Source organism: Mesoplodon densirostris, chromosome 10 (assembly GCF_025265405.1).
Source record: "Mesoplodon densirostris isolate mMesDen1 chromosome 10, mMesDen1 primary haplotype, whole genome shotgun sequence".
NCBI classification, from domain to species: Eukaryota; Metazoa; Chordata; class Mammalia; order Artiodactyla; family Ziphiidae; genus Mesoplodon; species Mesoplodon densirostris.
The window spans coordinates 102,667,416-102,694,121 of NC_082670.1; the positions used below are offsets into that span (position 1 = coordinate 102,667,416).

Here is a 26,706-nt window from a genome sequence, read left to right on the forward strand (position 1 = left end):
TGTTCCCAAACTCCACTGGCTGTGGTCACCAACTCAAGGTATCCTCACTGCTTTTCCATGCAAAATTTTCTAATTTTTATCATGAAACTGTACACTTTGTGGTTTATGTTTTTATTCATACCTAGCAGTAGATATTATCTCACAGATATCGTTACTAATTACATCTTCTCCCAAAATTATAGTTATTAAAAAGGTTTAAAAGAAGGAAAAGAGTATTCCATGACAAAAGAAGACAATAACAAACAGCTATTCAGTCAAATATAAACAAATTGATTTCTTTTATCATCATATTTAATTTGGAAGGAATAACATTAAACTATAACTTTAAACTAGTAAATTCTTTTAACTATTCTCTGTCTTGTTAGTTAGGTCCTAGGGTGTCAGAAATTTTTGTTTGATAAGCAGTTGTGGAATGGGAGAAATGTGCTCATTGGTGAGCAGACTGTTACTTTCCCTTTATCTGAAAAGAAAAAAATTAAAATAGAAATGAAAAGTAAGCATAACTTTTGCTACCTCACTTTGTGGAACATTAATGTAGAACATAGTAAACACAAGACAGTGTTGATCCCTTGTATTTGTTTTATATTTATCCCTTAAAGCTTTGTTCAAAAAATAGAAAGATAGGGCCTCCCTGGTGGCGCAAGTGGTTGAGAGTCCGCCTGCCGATGCAGGGGATACAGGTTCGTGCCCCGGTCTGGGAGGATCCCATATGCCGCGGAGCGGCTGGGCCCGTGAGCCATGGCCGCTGAGCCTGCGCGTCCGGAGCCTGTGCTCCGCAACGGGAGAGGCCACAACAGTGAGAGGCCCCCATACCGCAAAAAAAAAAAAAAATAGAAAGATATTCAGTAGTATTTGTAATACATTCAAAGAACTGTCTGGTTACTAGATGTTTTCGTTTTCTGTTCTAGGATTCCTCATGTCCATAACATGTTGGTTGAGGCTCTGCAGCTCACCCCCACTCTCAGAGTGGCCAGTCTCTGATAATTGGACCCCGTGATTTCCACTCTCTGCTGTGTTGGACGTCATGAGCATTGCAATCCCTCTGGGAGTCACCACACCAGATACATCCTACTCAGATATGGCTGCTGGATCAGAGTAAGTGCTGCTTCCTAGGTAGCAGATACATTACCAGTTTGTGTGGAGACATTTCTTGTGGGCATCTAATAATAAATACATGGTATTTTCTAAACCCAAGCCTAGCCCATTGTAAATGACATTAGACCTTTCCCTTTCCCCATAGAAACTGGAGGAAAAAAAGAATTAGAAGCGGGAGGAAAAGAATTTGGTGGGGCGGGATTTCTGAGTAAATAATTAATAGAATTAAAAATTTAAGGTAGTGATTATGTTTTCATTTGTTTTGATGGGTGAGGAAGATTGAAATAAGTAAGTGTCACTACCTGCTTCTGTAGAGTTAATGATTACCTGATGAATGAAGGATAAGGAGGAGTTCTCTCCAACTGATTTTCCTTGAAGTCCTCTTCCTATGTACTTCTCATTGTTCTAGAGTAAAGGGGCTGCAGCTATATGGGCAGGTTACTTAGACATTCTGATATTTTGGGATAGAAAATGTGGAAATTAGTATCATCTGTTTTTATAATATTCATTGCCTAGAAAGAGGACCTTCAAAATCAGTGGTACCAAACTTTTTTTTCAGCTAAGAGCAGCTTTAGGAATTCAGAATTTGTCGAAAAGTCCAATCCCTAAAATAGACTCCCAATTCTTGAGGAATTTAAATGCCAAATGGCAATGAAGGTAGGCCTTCATTATAAAATTTATATTCACAGTTTAAAAATTTTTAGCCTTTTGTATCCCTTCTCTTTTAAGTTGTCCAAGATTCCCCCTGCTCACAGATTCCCCCTCTTGTCCTTTTACCTCCCTTGTACCCAATCTTCCTTGCTTACAGAAAGGAAGTGGAAGCCCCCTACCTTTCAAGACGAAGTGGCACTACACCAGGATGTGAAAGTCCAGCGAAAGAGACCCAAGGGGCCTAGGGGGCAGCACACCCCCAGAAGCCAAGTCTATTCCAGGCAGTACCAGGGATTAGGGTCTGGGCTGGAAAAATCCTGGTGTTTTGAATATGTTCAGGTCCAGTTCAGACTCTTGATCCCACAGCCACTTCTTGAGTGAGGTGGGTGTTGCTCTAATTCCCCTGTTTCTCTTGCCATTCTCACAGTCCCTGGGGATTCCTTCCCCTTCAGCAAAGTAAAGAAACTGTACCAGAACTCTGGGTTCAACTGCATCCCTGATAATAGTGGTTTTCTTCCTTAAGACTGAGAATATTAGTAAAGAGCATGTATGTTTCTTCACAGAGCCACCTAGGATAATTTAACCGTTTCATGACTTCCTTAAAGAGGAAGACTTAAAATGAAGCTACCCTAAGAAGCAGTGTATTATATTCTGGGGTCGTGTAGAATTGAAAGCAGTTTCTGGCCTTATTCCCATATAAAAAGGAAGATGGAGGGTCGGGGGGTAGGGAAGGGTGGATTGTGTTACTTCCAGGGCCTTTTTTCCTGTTTTGTTTTTGTTTTTTTGCATGCCACAGAGATTTAGTTATGCCAGTAGCCGAGACTACCAATTTTACAACTATTTCCCAAATAGAGTACTTAAAAATCTTCCTGCATTAATAGGTAATTGTATAGTGTTAATGAATTTGTATAAAGTCAACCAGTAGCCTCCTATATGGATTGACTGACAGACTGTATATGTAAACAACATTAACATTTGTCAGAAATTTCAACGAAAAGATTAACTCAACGAGTTTGGGGTTAGTAGCTAAGGAAAGACCTAAAGCTATTATTCTTAAAACAGGGATTTTTCCCAGAGTACAGAGCTGACTGCCCATAAATGTTGCTAGGGAGTCCAGAAGTAATTGCAGAATCAAAAAATACTTCTGGCCTAAAAATTTGACTGCAGTGTTTCTATTTCCTGAAACATTTTCATCCATAATCTCCAGACAGATTTCTGATACTGTGGTCTTAGCTAATTACACAGTTTTTCGTTTAGTATTCCTATAAAGCAAGAGAATGTCAACAATTAGCTTATATACCGCTCTGTTAAATTATTGATGATATTTGTTAATGCTTCACTATGCATATGTCACTGTCATGCATATTCCACTGTTCTGGGCACTCTAAGAATAAGCCTGGTATTAAGGACAACATCCTCAACTAAATAAAAGATCTAGACCTTACCTTATGGGATTTTAAATCTGATGGCAATGGTATGCATTATGTTTTGTTTTTGTTTTTTTTTGTATATTTGTAGGAAAACCTCTAGATGTAACAGTAGAAGCAAAGACTTTTCTGAATTTACAATCGTGCCATAAATGAATTAAAGACATTTTCTAAGAGGTAGTGTTATAACAGCAGGTTGCATATTATACTTGGAACACAGTTGATGGAGTATATCTTTTGTAAGCATGGCTTCTGTGTATGTGCCTAGCGGTCGGTCATAGAAGTTCAAACATAGGGGAAGAAAGGCTATAATTACATTTGCATAAAATAATTCGCCAATAAAGAGATGCAATCCTAGCACTCCAAAATTTTTATCGATATTTTAAAATATAGATAAGAGCTGATATATGTTTCTGTATGTCAGGGAGTATCCTAGGAAATCCTGTAGTTACCTGTCAGCATGTAACTATGTATTTAATCAATAACCAGTATGGAAATTGCAAAGTTTCCTCATCAAAAGATGTGAGCTTAAATTTTAGTATTTGGCACGCATAGCAATATATTAAATGCTATGCTTGACTACAAAGTATTGTGCAGTGGGATGGCCTTTTAACCTACACAATATACATTTTATTTTTATTCCCTAGACTTGCACATGAAGTGCATATGTTCATATTTACCCAGTTTGGAGATGGGTAAGATACAACCGGCATAGCTCCATCTCCATGGCCATCTTTTGTTTCATGCCACTTTCCTTTTTCCCGTCCAAAAAAAACAAATTCCATTTCTAATAAACAGCTATCATGTTTCACCCCATGTGTTCAGTGGTACAAAATCTCTTGCATAAAATATGTACAGCTCTTTGAAATACTTGTTTATCTAGTAAATTAACAATGTTGTGTAAAGTTATTGCTTTCTCTTAACCTGTCCATCATAGAAACTACATTCTACCTTCATTTTATTAATGCTTGTTTGCCTTTGGTTTATTTAAGAAACCCCACCTGTTTCCTAATACTCAGAGCTGATTGCCTCTCAGTGAGCCACGTTCAGATCATCTATTTCTCGAGAATACTGACCTGCATTCTTGATGTATTCCCCTACCCCCGCCCAGTTCCCATCTTGCAGACACTCTTAAGTAATAAAATGCATGCACTTCACTAACAGAGAATACTTTCCTGTGTCTAAAGTTCTTCTTCACCTAGAAATTACCTTTGCTGTTATTTATAAGATCCCTTCTTACAGTTTTGGAGCATATAACTGGGTGAGTTGGATACATATCTCAGAATTTTCTTTTATCCCTCACTTCTCAGCTGACATTGCATCACATTGAACTGCACACTTGATTCCTGCCAAGTCCTATATTATGTGTATTTCCAAACAGGAAAAATGTACATTACTTGAAGCAAACAATATTCATTATTTGATTCCCTAAAAGACCCTTTGATCCACCACTAAGGCTGAGTGATGTGTGTCTTTGGAGTTTCTGATTTGTGAACCTGAGTACTGGTTAATTTAAATGACGGATAACCCATTATTCAGTTCTGCAAATCATACAATTGCATTCATTAATTATCTTTCAAAATTCTCCAAAACCTAACCAGGTACCTAAGTAATCAGAGTTAAAGTTCTTTTTGCCCAAAAACGTGAATTTTGTCCTTAGCCACCTATGCCTTTTTGTTATCAAGTAAGGGCTTACATTAAATTTCTGAATTTGAACAGATTTATTTTATTTTAATAAATTGTGCTTGAACAGTTTACTTGCCACTCAGTGAGGGTGCAAAAAAATATTCAACCAAGCTTCTCACTAAGCCTGGTTACTTAAGATCTTATGTAATTTTCTTTAAAAGAAGAAAGTTATCCTGGTCTCCAAACCAATTAGGCATAGTGGAAAGAGCACAGACTTTGGAGTCAGACATTGTTTCAAATCCTGGCTCTGTCAGTGGGTAACCTTGGTGAAGTCATATAATCTCACCATCTCAACTTCATGTTCTGTAAAGATGGGGTGCTGTTTATTATGTTTAGTAGTGGCAGAGTAAGTGAATTAATACATATAAAGCACCTTGCAAATAATGGGCAATTCAAAATAGTAGCCAATACTACTGTTGTTATTTGTCGTTAGACTAAACTTCTGAGTACAGTTTTGAATAGTTTGAAGTTCTATGGTATTATCATGCAGCTATTAAATAATTGTGTCCTTGATATGCTTGCATGTCATTAGTAGATGAGAAATTATTACTCTAATATTTGGAAGGTGTTTGGGGGTTCATCAAGATGAGAGGTATGATAAATATAAGATGCCATTGTTTTTACCTGTACTTTCTTCAGGGTATCCTGTCTTGGTAGTGAATGGAAGAGGGCCTGGTCCCTGGGGCAGTGCAGAAGGCACTTTCATCATCTCACTCACTGCAAATGTCATGTGAGGTTTCATGGAAGTATTAAGAGATCCAATTAAGAAGAATAGTTCTGAGTCTAAACCAGCCCAGAGTGGCTTCTCTAGGGGAAACTCCCTGCTCAGCTGGTACGTTTGTGTTTGTCATTAGGGACACCTTGTATCCCAGGTGCCTGCTTTGAGACATCTGCCTGTACTGGCTTCATGTTACACACAAATCCACATTTAATGACACTCCTACTGTTATAGGCTTAGTTATGTTAATCAGATTGTTTCACTGAGTTCTTTCTCTTATTCTAGTGGCTGGTGGTTGTGGAAAGAGGAGGGGTTAGAATGGGAAGTTAAGTCTTAGTTTAAGGGAAGATTAGGTGTTATGCTATCATGCGTTGCTTTTCGCCTTTGTGCAGCCCTGAATCTGTGGAGGCTAGTCCAGCAGTTAATGAGAAGAGCGTGTATTCCACTCATAATTATGGGACCACTCAGAGACATGGGTGTCGAGGACTGCCTTATGCTGTGAGTATGCATTTGTTTCTCTCCAGAGCAGTGATCTTCCTGGAGTGTAATCCATTCTTATACATTGTGACTTTCTTGAAATGTTTATATGCAGCATGACGAAGTTGCCCCTTTTGCACTTCCCTGCCTCCAGCGGACGTCTAGCCCTGCATCATTGTTCTTGTTTTTATGTCCCAGTTGACCTTGGCATTTTGTTTTATCACTTTCCTGGTTGAAGCCAAAAAACGAAGGGTACTACTTTCTTCTTTCTTTCCATATGTACCATACTTTAGGGGAGAGAGGGGCCAGTGTTTGGACACTGTTGATTTAAAAAATCTTATTTTCAGGATCATAATTACGGAGCCCCTCCTCCTCCGACACCTCCTGCTTCTCCCCCTGTCCAGACGATCATCCCCCGTTCTGACCTGAATGGCCTGCCGTCGCCCGTAGAGGAACGCTGTGGAGACAGCCCGAACTCTGAAGGAGAGACTGTTCCTACCTGGTGTCCTTGTGGTCTTTCTCAGGATGGCTTTCTTCTCAACTGTGACAAGTGCAGGTAAGATCGTGTTCCATCTAAATCCAGCCCTGGGTTGCTGGGATTAGGGTTTCTTATTAGTAGGGAAAAGCTCAAAGTATTCTTTCTTGTGTTTGTTAATGTAGATGATTCCTTAGTGCTCCTTGGCTCGAATTCTCTGCACTAGGTGAGAATTGCTGACAACAAGGAATGAGAGATTGATGTTAAAGCTATTGAATTTGATATGAAATTTAATGTCCTGGAAACATTTGGTAGGTGGGAGGAAGGGGGTAGTATATGCAGAGATACTTCTCCCATGTGTGTGATGATGCACTGCATGCTGTTGGAAGGACTACTTTAAGTTTATTTTCCCTCTTTAGGGGAATGAGCAGGGGGAAGGTTATTAGACTTCATCGGCGGAAGCAGGACAACATATCAGGTGAGCCAAAGATGGGTTAGGACCATATTTTGACATATACTATCTTGTGGTTTTAATATTCATCCCAAGAACCTTGTAAGTTCCCATGGTCCCCAGCTCTTTTCATGGACAGTGATTGAAGTCCTCTCAAGACGCTTGTAATTCTATTGTTGTGAATTAATTGTATCCAGAGTCAACAATTTTAGCCCTATAGTAATCAAAATATTCCTTGTGAGCACGCACATGCACATACATGCGTGTGCGCACATGCGCGCGTGCACACACACATCCTTTTCTATGTTACATATACATTGAGGCAGTGGAGCTTGGGGACTGAATTCAAGGGTAGAAATACATGATATAGAACAGGGTTTGTATGCTTAATGCCAGTGATACAGAAAGAACCTTGTTTCTATATGGAATGTAGGTATATGTTCTACACATAATAGAGTTAATAGTAGAAGTAATAACTTACTGGGTATGGGCTAGATCTAAAGAAATAAGCTGCTTTTAATGTATTTATGAGGCTTTTTGTACAACGTGAACTATGAAATAACCTTTTTTCAGGTGGGGATAGCAGTGCAACAGAAAGCTGGGATGAGGAGCTTTCTCCTTCCACTGTGTTGTATACAGCAACACAGCACACACCTACAAGCATCACCTTAACTGTTAGAAGAACCAAACCCAAGAAGCGGAAAAAGAGTCCAGAAAAGGGTCGTGCAGCACCAAAGACGAAGAAAATCAAGGTATGAAGGGTAAAACTATCTCAAATAGAAATGTGTCTGAAATAGCCCAAATTTTGGATGAAGAATGCACCAGAATTCTTTTAAGAAATTTGATCCAGATGTTTGAAGGGCCACTTTTGCTCTGCTTGCACAAATCAGCTAATTTGTATTATGAACATATAGATCAACCTCTCTTATGCCATTCCATATCATCACACTGGCACAGAGTTTCTTTTGCTCCAGCCCCCATCCCAGGTATGAAATCCCAGCCCCACCTGGCACAAGCCCATGTGTGCTGCAGCCTCCAGTCTACTGTCCTTACAGTAGCTCCCACCTCCTCAACCCCAAAACCCAGTCTGAAATTCTTGTCCTGGTACATGCCCACTTCATGTCGTTGGTTGATTGTTTTTCCCTTGTTACAAAAAATTCAGGCAACATCTCTTGAATGGTCTAGGCTTCCTCAGTGTTGTGGTCACTTTCCTGTATTCTCAACTAAAAAGTCTCCAGAAGAAATCTCTTCTGTTTTGTGTTCTTTCTTCCCCATCACGGCAACTTCGTTGCTCCTAGGTGACTTGCCCACCCCTTGTTAAGGGGATTGGTCTTTGTTTCCTTCTTAATTTCAAAACTGGTAAATCTGCAGCCTTACTTAACATTTTTATTTACTTTTTCTTTTAGTGTCAGGGGTGCATATAGGATTTAAGTGATGCATGCTCTTCCCTGTTTATTACCTAATTCTGCAATGGAAAGTATTGGAATTAGCCTCAGAGTTCACTGGCCATGTGCTACCCCTATTCTTGATAATAGTGTGGGAATTCAGTTGTATTTGTTACCTAGGGTAAAGGGGACAGACTAGAACACTAGTTCTTGCCTTAGCTTTAGTCTCAGATAGGTATAACTGTCATTCTTGGTACCAAGTTTTGTTTTGTTCTACTTGTTTTCCTCTTTGGGATAGGCATTTCGAGAGGGATCCCGGAAGTCCTTGCGGATGAAGGTAAGGGGTATTCTTCCCTGATGCTGTGTTTTACTTCACTGTGATCTTGCATTTTGGTCAGCTTCTTTCCTGACACTGATGGTCTGGGAATCTTGGACCCTGCTTTTCGTTAGTTTGTAATTGTTGCCATTCAGTTTTCATAGAGCCTTTCTCCAAAGTAGATTTTCTTGGCCATTTTCTGAAATATTTTCCGTTTCTGTAATTAGCCTTCATTTATTGGTTTTTCATTAGCTGCTTCTCTCGGGGTGGGGGTAAGTGACATTTTGCCAAACAAAATGAGGCTGATGTTTTCCATCATTGTGATTGGCCTCCACCTCAGGAGTGAGGATTTTCTGGTGATAGAGGATCTCTTGTGCACCCGCCCTAGCACCATGTAGGCTTTAATCACCAGTTGGAAGGATAAATTTCATCAGTAGGAAGGTAGTAGTTTTGATAAGAATTATTCTTACTGGAATTACTTACTTTTGAGCTGTTTTCTTCTGGCATATCTGTTTGGTACAGAAGACTCGGGTGATGCTAGTGTGCTTCTTTTCTTCAATTATCAAATAAAAGAGCTTATGAGGCATGATTTCGGGTAGTGGTTGGAGAATAGAGAAATTATGTACAATGGTTTAAAGGGACTTTCAGTTACTAGGTGATAAGGAAAGAGTTTGCCCAAAGGAGATTTGAATATACTGTCTGGTATCTTCCTTTACCTATGTGTGTATATAGAAGGACAGCATACCTCCCAAACCATTACTTAATGGCTTCAAAGCATTTAATTAGAATTAAGGTTGAGTTTAATTCCATAAGTATACTTATGCCTAAATGTGTAACTGATATAAAAGCAGGATCTTTCCTGATGACCGTTCTGTGGTAAACATTAAACTCTGTTAGTGAGCGTAAGCTTTCTTAGGATTTATGCGCACGCGCGCGCGCACACACACACACACATACACATATGGAACACCAATATGACTCATGTTAAAAAGATCTCAGGTAGCACTTTATATAAAATTAGAAGGCCTCACCTTGCATATAGCCATAAACAGATTTGTACGTATCTGTAAAAGATGGGAGAGGACTTATCAGAATCCTGGGATGTCTTGGAACACAATTACTGTTTCTTTGTTAGATCTATCTCCTGCAAGGAGACAATTGCTTAGAAGGGGACCTTCAGTAGATTTAAGGGGCAGACGTAGCCCCTGATCCCAGATGTTAAGCCCTTTTCTCTTTTATCAGCTAACTAGTGTAACTTGCTTCCAGAGGTTTGAAACCTTTTGAAAGCAGTTGACTGGCTCTCCCAGAAAACTACATGTAAACCCCAAATATTGCTTGCAGTTTTGAGATGTTGACAGATAGCCCCATAAGCATGTTAAAATTTAGATAACTAAAAAGTACTGGGGCTTCCCTGGTGGCGCAGTGGTTAGGAATCCGCCTGCCAATGCAGGGGACACAGGTTTGAGCCCTGATTCAGGAAGATTCCACATGCTGCAGAGCAGCTAGGCCCGTGCGCCACAGCTAATGAGCCTGCGCTCTAGAGCCCATGCACCTAGAGCCGGTGCTCCAAGACGAGAGAGGCCACCGCAATGAGAGGCCCGCACACGGCAATGAAGAGTAGCCCCCCCCCAAAAAAAATAGTACTAGTTGGTTTATTTTGATTCTCATATCAGAATTCTAAATTGAGTTATAAATTCTGTACTCAGAATTAATTGTTAGTAAGAACTACACCGAACATCTGAGTGGGAACAGTACCGTAAGAATGAGAAGAACCTATCATTTGGCTTTTTAACCCCAAAGTTGAATTTCCCTACTGGAGACTACTCTAAACCAGGGTTTCTCAACCTTGACACTGTTGACATTTGAACCAAATAATCTTTTGTAGGGATCAGGGCTGTCTTTTGCATTACAGTCAGCCGTGTACCAGCATCCCTAGCATTTACCTACTGGGTGCCAATAACACACACACTCAGGTGTATTAATCAGAAATGACTTCAGGTATTATTAAATGTCTCCTTGGTGGCAAAATCCCCTCTGGTTGAGAACCACTGCTCTAAACCCACTGAGATGGGGTCTCCAGTATCTGGAAGAATGGGATAGCAGAGTAGACAGTTATATTAGTGAACAATAGCTAAAACTATGGCAAGGGCTTCCAGTATACATTGTTTAACAAGTCATAAGTTCAGTGATCACTACTGGGTGCTTAAACCTGGGAATACGATTTGGGCACCCCTAATCCCCAGTCTTATAAACACCCTTAAGCCTCAACTTTTGTACTTTTCTGTTGCTCAGCTGCTACTGACACCTCAAGCTGGTGATAGTCTGTTCTCGGTGTGTTAGCCTTAGGTGTTTGTTAGATCCCTTTGTTTATTGTTCATTCTTTTGGACTCTAGTGACAAATGTGGAAAACAGTGGTATTAACTTTTTCCTTTGATCTCCCTGTTCCTTGGGGGAAGGATGGTAGACAATAGTCAATCAAAACTTGTGACACAGAAGTGAAAGAAATTGTTATAATGGGTATAAATGTTTTCTCTGTCATTCGTGGAAACTATATTTAATTTTTTCATACCTGTTTTTGCAAGTTTAGAGTCGACATGGATTTGTTCGTAGCTTTGGTACTATAGTGTCTTTTCCTTCTAGTTGTCACTAGTGTGACATCATCACACGTTTGTTTTGTTTTCTGACGACACCTTAAGTCCTGAACACCATGGAGGAGAACATGTATCAGAGTTCAGCTGTGTCTCTATAGCACAAGCACATATAAAACTGTTTAGGATGATGTTGGTGAGATGTAATAATCCTTCCTCAGTACTGTACTGTCATAGAGGGCAGCAGTTTTCCGAAAGAGGTATAGCACAGTATCTCTCAGCATTTCCTACACTGCCCCTACCCACGCCCCTCCACCCACCTCACCTCTTCAGAGGGTGGCTGTTTTAAAATGTCAAAAGTAGAGTGCTAGAAAGATATACTCCAAATGATAGCTTTTTCTATGGGAGGCAAGAGTATGAGTTACTTATTTGTTTATTTGGTTCACATGTATTTTTAGAATGAACATGTATTAATTGTATATTAAAAATAATAAGTCGCACAAAAACATTCTCCTGGATGCTAGTAAAACTACCAATTTGAGATGGCACACTGTTGTTTGATAAGTATTGAAATTTAAGCAATATGGATATTTTGAGGTGTCTGTATTGTTCATTTTTATGAAGATTTTCTTATGAACTTGATGTCATTCTTCTGATAAGTTTGATTTTTATGACTTAAAAATGGTCATAAAATGACAGTGATGGGATGGAATTGCAATCCAGATTAATTTCTCTCTTTATAAATGAGGAAGCTGAACCTCACAGCTCATTGGTAGTGAAACCATGATAGAAGCCAGATCCTGACTCCCAGGCCATTACTCTTATGCCACACCAACTGCCAAGTGAAAACTAATCTCTGGATATTCAGCCTGCCCCACCCCACCCACCCACCCCTGCCCTTTTATGGACTCTCCTAACCTACTTGACCTTTGTTCTCTACAGAATTCTCCTTCTGAAGCACAGAATTTAGATGAGAATACAACTGAGGGATGGGAAAATCGGATAAGACTATGGACTGATCAGTATGAAGAAGCCTTCACTAATCAGTACAGTGCAGATGTACAGAACGCCCTTGAACAACATCTACATTCTAGCAAAGAATTTGTGGGCAAACCTGCTATTTTAGACACTATTAATAAGACTGAATTGGCCTGTAATAATACAGTTATTGGTTCCCAAATGCAGGTAAGGATCAAAGGGTTAAAGACTCCCTAAGTAGTTGGGGTTTTTTTGTTTTTGTTTTTGTTTTTGTTTTGAGGTACGCGGGCCTCTCACTGCTGTGGCCTCTCCCGTTGCGGAGCACAGGCTCTGGACGCACAGGCTCAGTGGCCATGGCTCACGGACCCAGGCACTCCGCGGCATGTGGGATCCTCCCAGACTGGGGCATGAACCCATGTCCCCTGCATCGGCAGGCGGACTCTCAACCACTGCGCCACCAGAGAAGCCCTGTAGTTGAGATTTTAAGAACCCAGGAGAAGGACATATTTTGGAATTACTGTTTCTTTCAAATGGCCTTAGAATAACAAATTAGCCAGCTATTGAGCATCTTTAACTAAAAGCAAGTTACAGTAACTGGAAACTGTTCGGATACATGTTTTTAAACTACGTATCTTTATTAATTAAAAATAGATAAATTAGGATAGGAAATTTTATACAGCCGCAGTAGGAATTATTAAGATTAATAGAAACCTAAGCTCTTAAATTACACATAGAGCCACTAAAATTTTAATCATATATTTTTCTTAGATTTTTTTTTCTTGTCTTTGAGGATTGGGGGGGTGGCAGGTTCACTAGATGGACCCTGTTTCCTAGAAATACTAAGGTTTTATCATATTTTAAAATGTCTGGTCATCGAGCTAAGTAACATATACAAATAAAACCTAAAAATATTGGTGCCTTTTCCTCAATTAAGAAATATTTTAAACGTCTGCTAAGCTGCTGTTGATATTTTCTAATGTTAATACTCTGATTTTATTCAGCTACAGTTGGGAAGAGTCACTCGTGTTCAGAAGCACCGGAAGATCCTGAGGGCTGCAAGAGATTTGGCTTTGGACACTCTTATAATAGAGTATCGAGGCAAAGTCATGTTACGGCAGCAATTTGAGGTCAATGGACATTTCTTCAAAAAGTAAGATCATCATTCATTGAATAGTAAGGGCTAAAGTGGGCCTGGCTGAGCATATGGCTGTAAAAACCATCCTGGTTGATGGGATGCTCTTGGGGGAAAAGATTACAGCTCAGATAAGCTCATGCCTCTCTGCTATTTGTAGAGAAGTGCAAATAAACCTGCAAATTGTTTAACGTATAAAGTGGTGATGACTCCTTTCCAAGCGAAGCATTCCTTGCTTTGTGCTTATTCTTTAATCAGAAGCAGACAAGCATGTGATGTTTTCCAAGTCTAGGCGTTCCAAAGGACTACTGCTTCTTCTGTCAGCATATGCTTCATATTTGAAATCATGGGGTGGCCTTTTTATTTGTATTGAGAATTACAGGAATTTTAATTATATCCCTAGACCATACCCCTTTGTGCTCTTCTACTCAAAATTCAATGGTGTAGAGATGTGTGTGGATGCACGTACTTTCGGTAATGATGCTCGGTTCATCAGAAGATCATGTACACCAAATGCAGAGGTAAGATTTCTGCAGCAATTTCTCTTTGAATGGAAGCACCAAAAGGACAAGTCAACTGAAGAAGCAGTCTGAAAACTTCACCCAGATTAAGGTCTGTAGATAATGGTTGTGATCTTTCGTTGTAAGAGATGAAAGACAAAAGTAATGATGCATTCATTCTCACAGGATGGGGGCAAGGAATGGATTTTCTTTAGAGAAGGCAGAAATGGGAAAAAGCATGTTAGCATTTGCTAAAGAGAAAGAGGTAGACTGGATAAGAAGCCAATGAGGTTATATTAAAGAATTGCCATATAAAAGATTTTATCATTGGGCCAAAACGAAAGTGTGTGGTTGCAGTTTTTTAGATTTTAGCTAATAGGATTATGAGAGAGATTCTAGACATTTCTAAAGTCCAATATTTGGTGCATAATGAGTGCAACCACATCAAATGCAGCAAGAAAATCCGCAGAGCTTTTCTTATAGACTTAAGGAATTTTAATTTTCTGGTGCAACTGAAAACAGCTTTAAGATATATAGAGCAGGGGCTTCCTGGTGGCACAGTGGTTAAGAATCTGCCTGCCAATGCAGGGGATACGGGTTCAAGCCCTGGTCTGGAAATATCCCACGTGTCGCGGAGCAACTAAGCCTGTGTGCCACAACTACTGAGCCTGTGCTCTAGAGCCCACAAGCTACAATTACTGAGCCCTTGTGCCACAACTACTGAAGCCTGTGTGCCTAGAGCCCGCGCTCTGCAACAAGAGAAGTCACTGCAGTGAAAGGCCCACGCACCGCAACAAAGAGTAGCCCCCACTTGCCACAACTAGAGAAAGCCTGCGCACAGAAACGAGGACCTAAGGCAGCCAAAAATAAATATAAATAAATAGATTTATTTTTTAAAAAAAAATGTAGAGCAGACGCTGATTGCTAACATCTCAAGATTTCATTTATCTCAAGAGATATAAATTTTTAATTACTATATGATAGTTTCAAATGAAATGATGGAGTTAAATGACAGACTACCATAACTCTAAGTGAGGAGATATCATTTTGGTAAAAGGTTTTTTCCCTCTTATGGAGAGTTCCTGGTCTTTTTGATAAATCATAACCATAAGCGTTCACACAGGTGCGACACATGATTGCAGATGGGATGATTCACCTCTGTATCTATGCTGTGTCTGCCATCACCAAGGATGCTGAGGTCACCATAGCATTTGACTATGAGTACAGTAACTGGTAAGATTTCCACAACCTTTCCTAACATGAATTGCTTGTCTTACAGATTAAGCTATTCTGTTCAGTCTGCTTTTGTGCCTTGCCATTTGCTTCTTTTTTTTTTTTTTTAAACCTAATCTTTCCATGAGTAATGCATTTTCTGCCTAGAAATTGTGGAGGGAAAGACAGACTGAGGGTGTTTTTTTTAAGAGACACAGCTACATAGTGTGATACTGCTTACCAGTCTTCTAACCAAGGGTGTTTTGGCCTATGCCTCTATGTAGCAAACATAACAAAAAGTGTATGTATGAAACACTCGTAGAAATTGCAGTAGCATCTATTGTTATGCACACAGCACTTGTACCAGGGATCATATAGAGTGAGAATTTAAAGCTTTGCTCCATCCACTCAAGCCATGTAATGTAGCTGTATATGGCAATGCAGAAAAACAGATGGCAAGTCATAGGTGATTATGTGATGGGTTTTGTAAAATGGATGCTTTTCTCCCTTGGTCCGTTAAGGCAAACAGGGGTTATGTGGCAATTGATGCAAGAAGAAAAGGTATTAATAATAAGTAGGGAATCAGTATATAAAAGTGAGGACATGGTGAAGGTAGACACGATAAGTATGGCCACTGCAGAGTCTGTCACTGATTCACTAAATAGTGTAGACAGTTGGGAGAATTGAATTTAGTGGGGACTTCCTTTCCACTGACCATATATAGGGGAAGTGTTGGGGTTATATAGAGAAACACAGAATATTGAAAGTAGTTATAGGACTTTCTTAATGACTATTTACCTTGTTCAAAGATGAAACTAGAGGAAATTACTATACTAATATTTCAAGAGAATGAATGGATAATATAACTGATATTCAAGGGTACTGAAACAGGCACTTTTGGTTGTTTCTTTGGAGCAGTAATTATAAAGTGGACTGTGCATGTCACAAGGGGAACCGGAATTGCCCTATACAGAAAAGGAATCCCAGTGCTGCAGAACCGCCACTTCCACCTCCTCCAAGCCTACCCACCATCGGAGCAGAGACAAGACGTAGAAAAGCACGACGGAAAGAGCTAGAGATGGAGCAGCAGAATGAGGCTCCAGAAGAGGATAACAACCAGCAGCCAGAGCAAATTCCTGAGAAAGTAATTGTATCCAGTGACCATGAGGTAATCTCCCCTGGTCAGAGGATGTTGCTTTGGTGTTGATCCTCTTCAGATGAAGAGGATCCCAGGTTGCCACATGTTGTTTTATGTAGGGAATCTATATTAACACTTAATAACCTTCATATCAAGGTGGGTGTGCTTTCATTCATTATCTTTTTATTATTTTTTACAATGTCAAGAACATCCGTTCAGGTACTTATCAGGTTTCAGTCCAGTGAATGAGATTTATCATCTGTGTTTACCATGTAACCCCACATGAGTAACACTACAAAGCACTAGAAATTGTTTCTAGAGAGTTTTAAGCTACCAGCAAAAAAACAGGGATTGATTTTTCTTAGAGCTTAAGAATACAGCTGAATATTTCCTCTGTCTTAAAGGGAATAGACAATCCAGAAGAAAAAGCAGAAGAAGAGAAAGAAGAGATTACAGATGACCAGGAAAACCCAGCTCATAGCAAGAGGGTGAGTACCTTCTAAAGTCATTTTGTTCCTGCTGACTCACGTTACCTATAGCATGTAAACCCCTTATATCATCTTATTTCTTCAATAAGTTACTATGCCATGACCTCTAGGTCACAGTGTGGGCTTTTTCTATAAAGTAGATTTTATTATGATTTTTTACACAGGCACACACACGTAGTTCTCTAGTGACTATTATCAGATGATGGTTTTAAGAGGTTTCTTACTAACTGTGTGATTTCCAAAAAACTGTCTTAATGGAACAAAATATCCTTAGGCTACTTACTCTAACTTAGGAATTTCCTAAGTTTGTGTGAATTTTGACATTTAAAAAACAAACAAAACCTTCAGTCATATGGATTCAAAAATTCTGCTTTATGGCTGAAATCAGTCATGTTTATTTCTGTCCCTGAGAAGCTGTTTAAGAAAATCTGCTTGACTTTTTTTTTTTTGAACTCTGAAAATGTAGAGAAAAATTGGTTTTGATAGCTATTTTTCTTTTGTATTAAAAAGTTTCAAAATAGCTGACCCTTTTTGAAAAGCTTGGGTTTGACCTTGCCTTTCTTTACAACTCTTTGCAACATTTAAGATGAAACATTTTTAGTTTTTATCTTATGTTCTCAAAGATATATATATTATCTTATTAGTATTTTCTATAAATGTCTATCAATTTCTGTTAATAATACTTCTGAAAAGCTGTTCCCTTCTCCTGGTTGAGGCTTCCTTCTATGCTAATGTTATTTCTTTCTAGACCCGGGAAGATAGGAAGGTTGAAGCCATCATGCATGCTTTTGAAAACTTAGAGAAAAGAAAGAAGCGGCGGGATCAGACCTTGGAACAGAGCAACTCTGACATAGAGATCACTACCACCACCTCAGAGACTCCTGTGGGAGAAGAGGCAAAAACTGAAGCCCATGAATCTGAAGTTAGCAACCCTGCTTCAAACATTGCCATCCCAAGCAACCCACAAAGTGTTGGAGTGAACACCCGGAGGTCTTCCCAAGCAGGGGTAAGATGAAAAGACTCCAGGTCTTAGTCAGTCTTTCTTTTGCTAATATCAGTTACCTATCTTTTGGAATGGTTAGTATCAGCATTTTCAGCTTTGCCTTATTTTGCAATAAATAAGGCTATTTTCAGTCAGCTGATTTGTGGGATTCAAGGAGACAGAATTTGAATGACTAGATACTCTCAGACTAGAATGGGACTTTCTACAATTTCTGCCAGATATTGTTGGTGGTGAGTTCTTAAAAATCATGTGGTTTCTCTTTGGCTCTCTGTGTAGCACTGTCATGTACCTGACCTTTCATAGGATTCTCAGAATTAATTCTTCGTTCCTTTTCCTACCTTAGCCATGGATTCTAAGCCTTAAGCTAAAACCTCAGTATCTGGGGAAGGAGACAAAGGAAGAATTACCTTCCCTGCTAAGAACCTAAAATTAGGTGGCTACTTTCAGCTGACTTTAGACCTATTTTATAAATACTTATTAGAAAAAGAAATAACTAACTGAGACATCTTCCTGTAGCCTTTTTAGCTGATTTAAATGTATAAATTTTATAAGGATTACATTTGAAATTAATGTTTTTAAACGCTCACTTTTTTCACCAGTAAACATTCAGAATGCTTAAAGTGAATAGGAAACTGGATAGAATGTTTGCTGATAAGAAATTTCTGGTAAGCAGTTAACTTTGCTGTTGTTATAGGATGTTGCTGCCGAAAAACCAGTCCCCAAACCACCTCCAGCAAAGCCTTCTAGGCCCCGACCGAAGAGTCGAATTTCTCGGTACCGGACCAGTTCAGCCCAAAGACTAAAGCGTCAGAAGCAGGCCATTGCACAGCAGGCAGAGTTATCACAAGCTGCCTTGGAAGAGGGGGGAAATAACAGCTCAGTAACTCCTACTGAAGCTGGAAATGTAGACAGTGCAGGAGAAAACAGGCAATTAACAGGGTCTGACCCAACTGTGGTGTCAGTTACTGGATCCCATGTCAACCGTGCTGCATCTAAATACCCCAAAACCAAAAAGGTAAGTTACAAGTACATCTTCGTTAAGTGTAGTCTGCCAAAAGCTGTGGCTTAATAAAGTGAAAGGACCTGTAATCCCCAGGGGAAAAAATAATAATCTAAGAATTATTAGATTGAAAGTTTTAGATAAAATACTTAGACACATAGGGCTGAGGTCATCCTGCTACCTCACTTTTGTTCCCATAATTTTTAGGCAGAGTTTAAATTGCAGAGCTGAAATCATTCCTTCCATAGTGCTCATGGAGAGGGTGAAAGAAGATACCCTTGTGCTCTGAATGTGCGATTCATACTCTCTGCAGCTGCTATATCTACCTCTGTTTAGTTTCTAGATGAGGTTTGTGTTTGTGAGCTACACTGCTTCCTCTGGCTTTTGCATCTGCAGCATCAACTGATGGTCTCTTTTTTAACTTAGTATCTAGTTACAGAGTGGTTGAATGACAAAGCAGAGAAGCAAGAGTGCCCTGTTGAGTGCCCTTTACGTATCACCACGGACCCAACTGTACTGGCAACGACCCTGAACATGTTACCCGGTCTTATCCATTCCCCGTTAATTTGCACCACCCCCAAACACTACATTCGCTTTGGCTCACCCTTTATCCCTGAGAGGCGTCGAAGGCCGCTTCTGCCTGATGGCATGTTCAGCTCCTGTAAAAAGGTATGTCTGTGTTTACGCGGTTTTTTCTTTTAAGCTAGGATTCCAGTAGTGGTGACATATCTAACACGTTCTCTAGATAGCCACACTCTGCCCGTATGAGTTTATGAGTTAGTTGTTCAACCACAAATACTGACGCATCAAGAGTCAGTGAGACTAAGGTGGGATGTATACTAGATTTTTGGTGCTCAGTTTGTGGGTATTCACTGTTGTCTTTTCTGAGAGCCCTTGAGGTTACTGAGTTGAGAGCACATAGCAGGTGGTGACTGGGTAGGGAGGGGTGTTCTGTGTGTGCTCTTGTGGTATTGGTTAACATGTCCATTTGTGATTATTGTGTGAGATTGGGCCCCAGGTACTCTAGAGCACTGTTGCACAAGTTGAAGAATGATTGAATTGTGTTTTGGATTAATTCAATCACTGTTATCATTTGACTGAGAGTAGAGGAAAAGTCCTGTTTACAATTGGCATAATTCCTGTTCCTTGATCAAATGACAAGTTGGACTGTTTATTCCCTAGTGATTATGGAACCCACTATAAAATTTTCTCTCTCTCTCTCTCTCTCTCTGCCTCTCTCTCGCTCTTCTCTAGTTATATATTGTTTTTGGATCTAGTGACAGTAGTGTTTGACGGTTGTTTGTTTTTGGAATGCTCTTTCTTAATTCCCAGAAGCCCTGCATATTTTCCAAAGGTGTCTCTCAAAAATAGATCACTCCCTCAGACCTATAATGTCATTTTCGTGTTTCTAGAAGTATAGGACACCCTTTCATTTGGTCTTCCTTTGAGGTAGAGTCTGTTCCCTGGAACACCCTTTTCTCTTATCCTCAGATCTGGATTCAGGCTGCCTTCCTCAGTGTCTGCCATTGCCCTCCTCCACTGGCATCACGTACATGAGGATGCTGCATATAGATTATTTGATGTGATGAAGTCTCCAACTCCAGGCAGGTCTTCCCTGACTCCTCCAAACTTAAAGCTTTTCTCTTTTCCCAAAGAGCAGATACTATTTCTTGGGGGGAGGGGGCATAAAAGATGAGCCAAAGTGGTTGGGATATGGAGGGGAGGAGGGCAACAGGGATCTGCACACAAAGGAAGGGTACTACCACTGAATGAGCAGCATACACAGAAGAAAGTCTTCCTAATCTTACCTAAGTGTTTGAGTCACTTACTGGTTCATTGAGGGGAAATCACCAAGTAGAACAACTCCTAAAGAGAAATTTGACCATGAGATCTTTGCCAGAAGTGTTTGTGGATGATGGACTAACATAACTTTCAGGTGTCAGAAATGAAAACAGTGACAACTTTCTTAAGAAGAAAATAAGACTAGAAATTTGCCTAAGTGTTAAAGGAAAGTTGGGTCTCTGGGGGTCTTTTATTATACCAAGTTACTTATCTTGGATCTTAGAAATTATCTGAGAAGGAAAAAAAAGTATTTGCCATTTAATGACCATTATGATTAACCTTATTCTATAATAATTGGAGAAGGGCATTAACTGTGGTATGGCATGCATAACTAATCTTCCTGTTACATTTAGCTCAGTCCCTCATTAAGAGTAACAGTTCAGAATCTTTAACTACGTTTTCAGAGTAGTATTGAACAATTAGAGAAGCTGTAAATATGGTCTTTAGTTTGGAGGAACAAGTCAAGAGATGGTTTAATATATATATGAAATAAACTTTTTCCTTTTGTTGTGTCTTTGGCTAGACACAGTACTAGATTTCCTAGGATGTTAACTACTGAAACATCTTACCAAGTCAGATAATAGAATTTCTTATTTTGGTCCTTTAAGAAGGGTGAACGATTATTAATACAGAGTAATAGTGAAGTCTGAATTGTAAATAGTAGGACTAGCCTCTTAAAATACCGCCTTGATCATTGTGATGCTGGGTTATAATCCTTCTATTCCCATCTTGCTTTTTTCCATGTAGCAGAGTTCTGTGAAAATCGAAAATGTGTAGAAATATGACTTCAAATCTGATAGAAAATCCATTTCTTAGAGCTCTTTTTACCTGGTTATGGTTTAGGACTTATATCTGTATCTCATCTTTGTGTCTCCATTGGCAACAGTTAGAAATCCCACTTAACTCATGTCCGTGTTATATTCTCCACATGTATCTGACCATCCTTAGTCTTGTTTTATACAGGCTCTGCTCAGGCACTTTTATCTATTTGTGTCATATTGGTCTTTCGGAAGAGTTCAGGCTATGTATGCTGACTTATATATCAAATTATCTTACTTAAATTGGGTCTTTTAAAATTAAGTTTTTTTTTTTTTTTTTTTGCTGTACGCGGGCCTCTCACTGCTGTGGCCTCTCCCGTTGCGGAGCACAGGCTCCGGACACACAGGCTCCGCGGCCATGGCTCGCGGGCCCAGCCGCTCCGCGGCATGTGGGATCCTCCGGGATCGGGGCACGAACCCGTGTCCCCTGCATCGGCAGGCGGACTCTCAACCACTGCGCCACCAGGGAAGCCCCTAAAATTAAGTTTTAATCACAGATTTAATAGTTGCTGTTAATGTATCAAGATTATATTACACAACAAGACTGTAACTTTTTATGGGACAAAATTAATGGAATTGGGCCTTATATAGAAATTAAACTCAGCTTTATCCTAGATGGGAAGGAGAAGATTTTTTAGATTGGTTAGAAAGTACTCATATAGTACAGGACCTAAGAAGATTTCCATGATAAAACAATATTGTAATAAATTTCTGAAAATCCCTCAGAGAAGAATATAATTTAAACAGATAGATGAGGACAACTGTCGTCCTCCATGGGATTAGTTAGAACAGTGTACATTCTTAATAGGCTTACTCTTGCATATCTGATTAAAGGAGGTAAAAGCTTCATAAGTTTAAAACAGTATAAAGCTGCATGTGTATATTTGCACCCAGATTCTTAGAGTATTTGGCAGAATGTTTTATGATGTCTCTGTAGTTTCTAAATTAAATCGATTCACAGTTCTTAACTAGCATGTTATGGCATGTCTTTTGTTGGATTTTACTTCACTTGTTATTTTAGAATGGAAGCATTTATGACTGGCTAAGAAGCCTTTCGGTAGTATCCCTCCTTGCTCTCTCTAAATCTCTAAACTTACCTTGTAGGCATAATATGTGTGGGCATTTGGTCTCCCGTTCAGACTGAAAATGAAACACTGTGTTTTGCATTGATATTTCATGATGTGCACTGGAGGGTTGTTAATCTGTATATCTCTGTACATAGCACTGAAATTCAGTTGAACTAGTCCTCACTGAACATGTGTGCCCAGTACTGTGCTACAAGCTTTCTTCACACACACTGTCTCACGATTCATGATAACCCTGTGAGGCTGGGATTATTGCTGCAATTTACAGATCCAGAAGCTTTGGCTCAGAAACATTCAGTAACTTGCCCAGAGTTAGGCGTCTAGTAAGAGACACAGCCAAGTTTCAATCCAGGTCTTTGGACCCTAAAACCCAAATTAATTCCTTTCTCTTTCCCCATCGTAATGAGACTCTTTAAGACATTTCTGTTGCCCATCTCTGAGCTTCCTAAAAATCTCTTCAACACAGACTTTCAGGGAAGGGAGAAATGTTCTTTTGACCTTAATAACTGTAGCTAGAACTTGGGGAGAGGGGTTGTCTAAAGTTAATTTATTATCTATAGGGGTGATTGGAATTTGTTAGATACAAATAGCTGTTCATGTTCCTTGTTTACAGGCCCTGAAATATTGTATAGACATACATATAGGGCCAGGGAGGAATGGGTTTGATCATGTTGCTGTGTTCGACCTTAAGCTAACCAAAGCAGCTTCTTATTCCTTAGAATGCCCTTGTCCTGGTTTTACTTTCCCTTTTTGTAGTCATCAGATCCAGAGCATAAGTTCTTTTATGGGTGCATCTATTTGACACTGGAAATATAAGAAATTGACTTCTCTAGGAAGAAAGCACAGTGACCCCAAATGAGTCCTGTCATCTGCTCTGATGAAAAACTTGTATATACTAAGGTATCTATAACAAAGGGTTTTCACTCTTTTTGGCCTCCTGGCCTTATTTTCCCCATCTGTACAATGAATGCATTAGACAAGGTAACTTCTGAGGTCTCTTCTATGTAAGGAGCTATGGTTCTGACAGTTTTCATCTTTATATCAATATTCTGTATGTAGGAGAGTTAGTTCATTCTTGGTCTTGTTTTGGCTTTCAGAGGCCTGATCAAATCCTAAAATGCTGATGTGATTCAATAGATGTTGAGTTGTCTTTCTTAGATACTTACTCACTCTTTACCTCCTCATATTCATAATTTTATTCTTTCATTTGGCAGACCATATGGTCTGGTTTCCTCACATTATTTCCTAAGTTTCTAAGAGGGTAAATCTATTAGAATTTCTCTCGTTGGTAAAGAGAATATTTACTTACCTGTAATATTGGTTCTCTAAAGGTATAAAGTTATAATCACCTTTGCTCTTCCTATTTGGGATAGGGTCTAACTCAGAAATTGATGTTTATCAAAATTCGATCTGTCTTATGTCAGGGCAGGAGAGCCACAGAGTAGTGAGCAACCTACAACTGTGTATCTTAAGAGAACACAATTACAGGTAAGAAATTTTCTCTCTTCCACTGGATGCATAATCTTATTATGCTAATCTCTGCAGGCTTACTTTCTGACCAAAATCTGTTTCCATCATTTTCGATTCCATTATTCACTACAAAAATGACTGATTAGAGAGCTCTTTTTTACTTTTTTGCCTTTTTGATTTCTGCAGAAGGTCATTTATTCTGGAGATGATTTGTATTATTCATGCATAATTTAACCAAACTACTTAACAAGGAGGGAAAACTCAGAGGATATTCTGAGAGTAGTAGACTTTCTGGAAGCATTTCGGTACTTGTAGTGAAGAGCTGTTTATCCTCATCCAAAGTTTTCCTGTGAATCTTTTCTATTCTTCAGATACGCCCAACACAGGGCAGACAACGCTTAAGGGATCTTTTATCTTCCTTCTATGCACTTATTTTATGTGCTAGTTTCGTCCTGTGTGATCGGAGTCTCTCTTAAATAAATGCTAAGATTTCTTCCTTATCTTTTCCCATTTATCCCATTCTAAGCAATATGAAAAGTTAAATAGTAATCTTTTTTTTTTTTTTTTGGTTTGGGCTTTTTTATGGGACTTCATTATGTGTAATCTAGGTTTTCTCAATTATGCCCCATAAAAGGAATTGATGGGGCACTATCCTAAAATGCTGAAACACAAGACAAAAACTACTTGACTGTGGACCCGAATGAATGCATTGTATTGCATCTCTCACCAGTTGATACGTAATGACCTGGTTAATGCATTTAAAATAGGTGACCTAAATAGTTTTAAATGATTATTGATAATTCCCTGGTTCTTTTCCCATTATAGCGCTGGATAAAGCAAGCCTTGGAAGAAGGGATGACCCAGACATCATCTGTACCCCAAGAGACTAGAACTCAGCACCTATACCAAAGTAATGAGAATAGTAATTCTTCTAGTATCTGCAAAGACAATGCAGGTATGTATGGCAGACTTTTCTGAATACATGAGCAATGATTATTTTGGGTCTACATAAAAAATTTCACTGAGTACTTTAAAAAGTCTGATACAAAAAAAAGAAATAGCATTGTTCTCTAAATAGTTACTTTACATCTGTCTTTACAGAGGAAGAGAGAGATCTCAAGTCAGGGATCAGTATTCCCAGGACGACAAAGAAGGAACTAGACAGTGTACAGATAACAGCAGAAATGGTTAAAAAAAAGGTTAGATACATTTAAAGTAGTAAGTTTAGGAAATCTATATCCATATTTATAAGAGGGGAAGTAAGCAAGAAAGATGCGGGGCACTATTCAGGAAAGAATCAAAATCGTAGGTGATTGAGTTGGGTGGGACCTGGTTGAAGGGGGCAGGGGATGAGTGAAGTAAATGAGAAATTATTATGAATTGGTTGTTTTCAAACTGGAGGGTCATGTAAAATCATCTGGCCCACTGGTTTTCCAGTGACTCTTGCAGGGGTTTTAATTGAATTGCAGTTGAAAGCACTGGTGTATGGACTTGATACCAACTTAACTTATTTTGGGATAGTCTTATTACCGAAGTTTCTCTTGGCCAGTATTACCTTAATTGAAAAGTTCTGTGTGATTCCTCTTAGTTTATTTATCTCTAAATCAATTTTGTGAATATTATGTAGTCAAAACAAAATACCAAAATAAATAAGATGCTAAAAGTCACATAGTAGTATTTCAGATTTTCATAAAAACCACTTCTTTGTTTCTATTCATTGTCTGAGTAAATATGAACTTGAATTAAATAAAGAGATTTGTACTAGTAATATCTGCTTTATATTAAAACTTTGTGTAATACTGTATGGGGGAAAAAATAGGCCACTAAAAATAGATTTTTTTTAAATTATTGACTTTGTTTTTCTATCCCTAGATTGGATTATACCTTGTAAGTTATCGCATGTGTAACCTCAGGATAATAAGATCCCAGTGTAGAACATCTGGAAGATAAATGATACCATGTATTTAAAATATATTATTCTCTTCACCAAAGATTAGGGAGATTTACTCAAACCAGGTTAACATAAAGAAATGCTGGTAACAGATTTCCATCAATATTATCAATTTATTGGCAGCTTTTACAGTACGGTGAGAGTATAACTGAACTGAAATCTTCTATCTAGTATACACACATATGTATGTGTATGGTGTGTGTGTGTGTGTGTGTGTGTGTGTGTGTGTGTGTGTGTGTGTGTGTCTGTCTGTCTGTCTGTCTGTCTGTCTGTCTGTCTGAGGTTGGGAAAGGGAGGCTGTATTAGCAATTCATGTCCTGACTGGCAAAGTGGCCTCTCACTGTTGTGGCCTCTCCCGTTGCGGAGCACAGGCTCCGGATGCGCAGGCTCAGCGGCCATGGCTCACCGGCCCAGCCGCTCCGCAGCATGTGGGATCCTCCTAGACCGGGGCACGAACCCGTGTCCCCTGCATCAGCAGGCGGACTCTCAACCACCGCGCCACCAGGGAAGCCCCCATGTTTTTTAATTAAAGTTAAATAAACAATGTTTCTATGTCCTTAGTTCTCTGAATTAATAGAGGACAAAAATATTGGGAGAAAGGATTTGCAATAAAAATGACAGGGAAGTAATATCCCTACTAGCAATTTGGTAAGATTTATCATGCATTTTATTTTATTTTATTTTATTTTTTATTTATTTTATTTTTTTGGTTGCGTTGGGTCTTTGTTGCTGCGCACAGGCTTTTCTCTAGTTGCGGCAAGCGGGAGCTACTCTTCCTTGCAGTGCACGGTTTCTCATTGCAGTGGCTTCTCTTGTTGCA

The 26,706-nt window shown here is 39.2% G+C and overlaps 1 protein-coding gene across 20 annotated transcripts in view; it reads left to right on the forward strand.

Moving 5' to 3' along the window:
• The window catches only part of SETD5 (SET domain containing 5), an 81,683-nt gene that overhangs the window by 37,862 nt on the left and 17,115 nt on the right, over nucleotides 1-26,706 (forward strand). For 7 of the 20 annotated variants that reach the window (XM_060111101.1, XM_060111100.1, XM_060111103.1 and 4 more), the window contains 16 exons: nucleotides 909-1,095; nucleotides 5,970-6,075; nucleotides 6,402-6,610; nucleotides 6,949-7,007; nucleotides 7,554-7,732; nucleotides 8,664-8,702; nucleotides 12,212-12,454; nucleotides 13,249-13,397; nucleotides 13,783-13,900; nucleotides 15,003-15,112; nucleotides 16,007-16,259; nucleotides 16,634-16,717; nucleotides 17,466-17,723; nucleotides 18,415-18,735; nucleotides 19,147-19,389; nucleotides 24,761-24,890. In XM_060111101.1, the coding sequence (XP_059967084.1) occupies nucleotides 1,025-1,095; nucleotides 5,970-6,075; nucleotides 6,402-6,610; nucleotides 6,949-7,007; nucleotides 7,554-7,732; nucleotides 8,664-8,702; nucleotides 12,212-12,454; nucleotides 13,249-13,397; nucleotides 13,783-13,900; nucleotides 15,003-15,112; nucleotides 16,007-16,259; nucleotides 16,634-16,717; nucleotides 17,466-17,723; nucleotides 18,415-18,735; nucleotides 19,147-19,389; nucleotides 24,761-24,890 (2,572 nt within the window). In that variant the 5' untranslated portion in view covers nucleotides 909-1,024. Of the gene's footprint in view, nucleotides 1-908; nucleotides 1,096-1,903; nucleotides 2,129-3,264; nucleotides 3,351-5,498; nucleotides 5,692-5,969; nucleotides 6,076-6,401; nucleotides 6,611-6,714; nucleotides 6,756-6,948; nucleotides 7,008-7,553; nucleotides 7,733-8,663; nucleotides 8,703-12,211; nucleotides 12,455-13,248; nucleotides 13,398-13,782; nucleotides 13,901-15,002; nucleotides 15,113-16,006; nucleotides 16,260-16,633; nucleotides 16,718-17,465; nucleotides 17,724-18,414; nucleotides 18,736-19,146; nucleotides 19,390-24,760; nucleotides 24,891-26,706 lie in introns of those variants that run through there. The other 13 variants (XM_060111095.1, XM_060111108.1, XM_060111098.1 and 10 more) reach the window with 11 other exon arrangements.